We start from the raw sequence: 7,190 nt of genomic DNA, 5'->3' as shown, positions 1-7,190 counted from the left end.
TCATTTTCTAAAAAGCATTTTTTATAAAACTATCTCATTTTTCAATGTTTAGTAGCAACTTTAAATAAGTTAAAAAATAACCCCCTAACTTCCCTTATTTAGCTTGATGTGAGATTGAGTTATTTTCCAAAAAAAATTAATGAAAAACAATCTCTAAAAATAAGCCATACTTTTTATATTGACCAAAGATAATTTTCCTTTGACTCATATTTTTTTATGCTACCAAATATTAAAAAATTAGAAAAATTATTTTTACACAAGGTTTTCCAATGGAGCGTACATTGAAACCTATTCCACATACCAATTGGCGCATACATCCATATATACCGGTGAAAATTGAAATCGTGAGTTGAATACGCCAGAAGTAAATTGCATCTGTTATTGACACTACCCTTTTAATAACATATACGTGGAGAATGACAAAAAGGAAAATTGGACTTCAGCATAAAACCAGAAGTAAATGGCAAAGGAACAAAAGAGAGATTACTAATATTTTAATATACTAAACCTACTGATGGATTTGAAATTCGTGTACAAAATCATTAATTAGATCAACCAAAAAACCAAACCTTCAAAATCTTAAATCTTGCCTAATAAATCTAAGTAATTTGATGTACAAAGATCAACCCATTTTTCCCATTATCATCATCCTCATGATATAAACAACAAAAGTGTCTCAACACACTGTGTTCTACCACCTCCACCAAAATCAAATTTCCTTTGAATATTGTTCACATTACATTAATATCATTGTTGTGCCAAGTAACAACAATGTCTTTGTCTTCAAACCCAGCCTTCAAATCCTTCCATTGATGCTCCTCAAACTCAACCCCACCCTCCACCACTTTCACCTCCACCAACACCAATTCAGGCGTCATTTCCACCGCCCCCACCAACAAGACCACCCTCCCTTTCCCCAATCCTACACTACAACCACTTTTCCCATCTTCTACTCTATACCCTAATCTCCCACCCACTTCTCTCACTCTCTCTCTCACCACCTCCCCTTTCACCTTCGACGTAAACAACAACCTCTTCTCTCTCTTCCCACACGCCGTCGTTTCCATAAACAACCCGGACAAATCCAACCCAGAAGACAAAGATATAATCTCAAACGCATTCGTACACGACATGTTGTACTCGTACTTCCAACTACTCGATTCAAACACACTCTTCTCTGCCACTGGTCTCAACGATTTCTTAAACCACGAGTTTTGCATGAGGCTCTCGATGCTCAATCTCGTATCGGGATTCGGATCCAGAAGCTGAAATATAACATGGCGCGCCGACTTCGAAAACCAATCTGGGAACTGATATTTTCGTCGCTGGATTTTCTTGTACATCGTAACCATGTTACTGTCATCGAACGGAAGATAACCTGCGAGAAACACGAAGAGAATAACCCCACAAGACCACGCGTCGGCTTTCGAGCCATCGTAGCCGCGCCGCCTACAGACAACCTCGGGAGCCGTATAAGCCGGCGTCCCACAAGCCGTATGAAGCAAGCCATTTTTGAGCTGCTCTGGCAAAGCCGAGAGACCAAAGTCGGAGACTTTAAGGTTTCCGTCTTTGTCCAACAGGATATTCTGCGGCTTCACATCGCGGTGAGCGACGCCGTTTTTGTGACAAAAGCTTAGAGCCGATACGAGCTGGTGAAAGTATCGGCGCGCGGCTGGCTCGGCGAGTTTTCCTCGTCGCGAGATTTTGGAGAACAGCTCGCCACCGGTCGCGAGTTCGACCACGAGATAGATCTTGGTCTTCGTGGCCATGACTTCGTGGATTTTAAGGATGTTTGGGTGGTCGTGGAGTCGTTTCATGGCTAACACCTCTCGGATTATCCGAGGTTCCATTGCGGCGTCAACGGTTTTCGACTTGTCGATGATTTTGACGGCCACAGCGGTGTCGTCTTTTAGGGACTGGGCCTGGTAGACCTTGGCAAAGCTGCCACGGCCCAGTAATTTGCCCAATTGGTATTTGCCAAGAAGAGTGGTGGATGGTGGTGGTGGAGGCGGCGGCGGTGGGACCCCTTCCATGGTGGTGGGTGCGGGGAGAGGTGGAGAGTTTTAAGAGCTCGTGGACAAGGCAAAAGAGTAGGCCACAATACACATCAATGCTTAAGATTTTGCTTTTATAGCTAGGTTGATAAGAGAGAGAGAGAGAGCTCTAGAAGTTGTTGGCTACCACTGGCATTTGTTCAATTCCAGGGTTGCTTATTACTTGTGTTTCCCAAATTACCCTTTTATTTTATTTTTTTCTCATTTTTTTTTTCCCGAACTGTTTTAAAAGTCCCACCGCTCATAGGTCTTTGGTTTCCATATTTATGGGTAAATGTTTGAATCAAATTTGTGGAATCAGTTTGATATTTTTAGTGTTTGCAATCGGACCTGACTAGACATTTATCTACTTTCTTGCTAGATAAGAATATGCTTACAAAATTAAAAAAAAAAAAAAAAAATCTTTCGAATTTGTAATTCATCTTTCTACCCATGTTTGTTTTTTTTTAAAACAACTCAGACGTAGATTCTGAGTCAGAAATTTATACAACTAAATTGTAAAATAGGAAATCCAGTCAATTTTTCTCATAGTTAATTGAAATTTCTTATTTTCAAGGGAGGGGAGGATTAAATTTTAAAATCAAGTGTGTACATGCTTACTAGACACCATGTCACAATCATTATCACTATCTCTTAGTCATTAGGTGTAGATTCACATTTATTCACGTTCAGTGAAACAAAATCTTTGTATATACATAGGTTTTCTAACCATAAATCAACAAATTTTCTTTTTTAGGAAGTGATATTTTTATAATAAAAATTCTAAAATGGACTTATAACATGGAAGAAGCATTTAACTTAAACATAACATTTTTTTAAAAGAAAACATGAGGAATAGGACTTGCAAAGAAGTAATTTTGTCAACTCCTTCTGTTCTAGCATTTAGCCAATTGCCCTTTTTTTTTCTCTCAAGTTGGGGGGAGACATAAAGAAAATGGAAACCTAAAAACGAAAAGAAAGATGGCTTGAGTTGTGAAAGGTACTGCCACTAAAAACAATTAAGACCACAAAGCCAAAGCATTAATGGCGTAAACAAAAATATCAACTCTATTTCTTCGATCTATTTAAAAAAGTAAAAAGTGGCACCAATCATCGTTAATAAAGTTAGAAGGTGATGATTTTTTTGCTTATTTAAATCCCATAAAATTTAATGGAGCGTCTAATCAAAGATCAACTGGCTATCACTAAAAAGCAAAGCTTGGAGTAGTCAGAGTCAGAGATATTTTTAGCGGACCATAATGGGTGCAACTTGCTTGGCCTGGCCACCCCCACCACCCACCGCACATCACCTCACCTCACCTCAAAGTCAGTCGAAATCACCAGGTGATATCATATGTCGCGTTTCTCCTAAAATTATCACGGGGTCTATTGCAGAAACTTTGTGTTTTTTTCTTTATGTTTGGTCAGAGTTGTCAGACTAAAGACTTACACAAGTTGTCACGAGCTAGAGTAATAGTAGTGTTGGAGTCAATTGTTTTGTTTATGTAAAAGACCAAGGGTGTTTCAGTCATTAAGTGTACGAGTGTAGAGTTTGGTAGGCGCCGTAGAATTGTCAATTGTTGAGAGAGAGAGAGAGACACTTGAAATAGAAAATAGCAATATTTGGGGTGGGGTCCGCAATTTCCCAAATTGAGGAGCGGGAGAATCGAGGTGTGTGTTCTGTCGTAGAGTTGTAGTTTGATCATTGATGTACTATAATTAGGGCAGGGGGGGTAGTTTTCGCATCACAATTGGACTGAGTTCACGGTGGAAGGCATGCCATGTGTACAAACCAGTAACCTTTTGTTTATTCTAGACTGGGTCCATCAGACCAATTTTTATATCTTGTACCCGGCATATATGCCGGGTGTGAGATACAGGGACGGGCCCCACAATATGTGGGTCCGCCCCTGTGTGAGACACCCGGTATAATATACCACCTCCCATCAGACAAGTCAATGAAGTTTTTCTTTTTATAATTCGGAAAGAAGCATTTGAAACCAGACATTTTTTTGTAGATTCTTGAGATACTTAAAAGAGTGAGAGATTTTGATGAATAAAAGAGTGAGAGATTGTGCCGCTTTCACCCATCAATATCATGCGCCCATATGAAAACAAACACACACACACATACATATATATATATATATATATATATATATACACATATTTGGAGAAGATTTTTTTTTTTTTTTTTGAGAAGACATTTGGAGAAGATGAATGCAAACAATTGGGTAGTATTTTTTCTAAAAAAATGGAAACGAATTCCCCTTTCTTTTCCTTGTTTTAGGCTTTTGTCGATGGTACGTTAGGGAAGCATTTATATAATCCCACTACATTGGGAAAAAATAATAACACTCCAATAATAAACAAATTTTTCTGTAATTGAATATTGTGCGTTTCTTTAAAAAAGATTGATACAATATAACTAAAAAACTTAAGCTATTTATTTCTTTTAGAAGAATTAAAAAACTTAACCTAAACCGATGCATTGAGTCACTTGTTAATGAGATTAAAAAAAAAATTTAATTTAGTTGCTATTATGGTTTTTTTTTTTTCTCCTCTTCTCTTAAAAGGCTAGGACAAATTTGAGATTTAGAGTACGTGTAATTGGAGTGAAAAGTTGGTAGATAGAAAATAAAGAGGAAAAAAGTGAGGAAAAAAATAGTTGGAGTATAGTTGGGAGGGAAGGGGGGAGAGAAAATTGGTGAGGTTCAGCTTTTTTTTTTTTTTTTTTCCCAAAACTCAATCTCCCCAAATTCAGGAGATTATAAGAGGGAAAACAAGGAGGCTCCTTGTTGCATTTGGACAAATATACCCTAGTAGCAAGTACATTCTGGACGTTTGGGGAATGGGGACTTTTGGCTTCTTTTTTTTTTTTTTTGTGGAGGTTTCCATCTTCTTTTTTTGTGGGTGTTCTGCTCATATGTTTCTTTTCTCATATGTTTTGGTTGGTTTTTGTTATTTTTTAGAAAAAAAATTTGGATTAATTTCTTATGCTTTTTATTTTGTCATTTTAATGAAGTGCCCATTTTTACACAATTTTTTTTAAGTATATGATGTGTTACTTTTTGTTTTATTTAATAGGAACATGATGATGATTTTATACAAACTCTATTTTCAATCCTCTCATTTTTCATCTTAATCAAATAAAAAAGTTTTCCATCCTTCTATTTTTCCACCCTCCCAACTAAACACAAATAAGAGAAATTAATATATTTTCTATCCTCTCATTTTTCCATTATCTTCCCATTTTCTATCCTACTACCTTTCTATCCTCTCAACCAAACAAACCCTTATTGTCTTTAAAATGAAGCATGCACTATTTTCTTTCTTGTTTAATAAAAACATAACATCATTAGATATGGTATGGACTACAATTTAGTGGTGCTTTTGTTTAGGTTATTCCACGAAATCCATGATAAGGGTATTTGAATGAAGAGCTGGTTAAGACCTAGAGTTTAGCACTTTTAGTTGTGGATTTTGGGTCAAATTGATGAATTGTATAGAGTTTATAGTTGTTATGGTTTTTTTTGTTTTTGGCTAGCTATTATGTTTACATATTAGGAAAATGTCTCCGAACATTTTCATTTGTTCAAAACTATCAAATTTATAGTTTTGTAAGATTGCTATATACTTTTTGCTCAAATAAAAAACTTATTATGATATAAATATCCTAGGAAGCTTGTAACTCAATAATCTTACTCAATTCTTTCCTTCAAGAAGATTCGGATTTGTATTCCTCCCATTTATAGCAAGAGAGGGGAAAAAGATGTAACATATATACACATATACGTATTTTGCTTCAATTCACTACGTATCATTCTCTCTTATTTACATTCAAATGACACATGACAAATAAAACATATAATAACAGGGGGAAAAAAAAAAACTCAATTTAAACACAACCGCTCTCTCAAGTCTCAACCACAACATTCAACAACCCTCCCGTGAAAACCTTGTTGTCCAAATGACGTCACTCCTTCCTTTTTATCACAATGTCCATGATCGTAATGCCTTTTTGAAGCGTTTCTCTTCAATGATATGAAGGTGATATTGAAGCTCATCGTCGATCCATTCCTTTAAATGAATTTCGTTACCATCATGGGATGGAAAAGCAAAATAATGAAGTGGTCCCGTGCAATGAATTGATGACCGAGGTTTACTTCCAGCACAAGGAGCTCAAGTCCAAGGTCACAACTCTGTTCCTTGTCATATAATGCTAGTGATGATATAAGTGTTTTATATCGATATTTGTGGTATCTTCTGAATCAAATCACAGACGTATTATTAAGGAAGGCTCTTCAAATTAGTTAAGAATACATAAACAAGGTGTGATGGTACTTCCTCCATCCAAACGGATAATTGAGGAGGGGTGGATGCTCTCCTTGTTAAAGAGTGCGCTAACTTATTACATTGTCTCCTAACAAGAGATAATTTAAGGTAGACTCTTCAAATCAGTTAAGAATACATAAATAAGGTGTGGTGGCACTTCTTCTATCCAGGCGAATAATTGAGGAGGGGTGGATGCTCTCCTTGCTAAAGAGTGCGCTAGCTTATTACATTGTCTCCTAACAAGAGATAATTTAAGGTAGGCTCTTCAAATCAGTCAAGAATACATAAACAAGGTTTGGTGATACTTCTTCCATCTAGACGGATATTTGAGGAGGGGTGGATGCTCTCCTTGCTAAAGAGTGCACTAGCTTATTACATTGTCTCCTAACAGGAGATAATTTAAGAGTTGTATCTTCTCCCAAAGTTAATTAAATTTAATTATATGGTTCATTGATTAATACAATCATATGATTTTAAATTAATCAAGTAATTAAAGTACAACATATAAGAAATTGTGCCTAAGTTATATACACATGTTTACATTTAATCAAATCTAGCTTTATCCCATCGGAAAAAAAAATCTATGCTTTATTTTTTTAAAATATCAAATCTATGCACCTTATAATCTTTTTTATTATTTTTTTAGGAACATCTTTTTTATTATTTATAATTTAATAATTAGGAGCATGAAAACGCTATCATTGGAAATGCAAATATATGTATATATTGACCTACAGGACCCTTGCTACACACCTTATAATTTTGATTCAACTACATTATTTATGAGACGTTGTCTCTAAGATAAATTTAGTTCATAATTGG

General features: G+C 35.9%; 1 protein-coding gene across 1 annotated transcript; it reads right to left on the bottom strand.

Annotated features, from left to right (window-relative positions):
* Positions 1 to 450: 450 nt before the first annotated feature.
* On the bottom strand, positions 451 to 2,262 carry LOC142623433 (CBL-interacting serine/threonine-protein kinase 7-like). The gene has a single exon (XM_075796844.1). The coding sequence runs from the start codon at positions 2,031 to 2,033 to the stop codon at positions 732 to 734; it is 1,302 nt and encodes a 433-aa protein (XP_075652959.1). The 5' UTR covers positions 2,034 to 2,262; the 3' UTR covers positions 451 to 731.
* Between the last annotated feature and the right edge of the window lie 4,928 nt (positions 2,263 to 7,190).

Source organism: Castanea sativa, chromosome 2, assembly GCF_040712315.1.
Source record: "Castanea sativa cultivar Marrone di Chiusa Pesio chromosome 2, ASM4071231v1".
Taxonomy (NCBI): domain Eukaryota; kingdom Viridiplantae; phylum Streptophyta; class Magnoliopsida; order Fagales; family Fagaceae; genus Castanea; species Castanea sativa.
The sequence above is the reverse complement of the archived record's forward strand: the minus strand, read 5'-3'. Positions and strand labels throughout refer to the sequence as shown.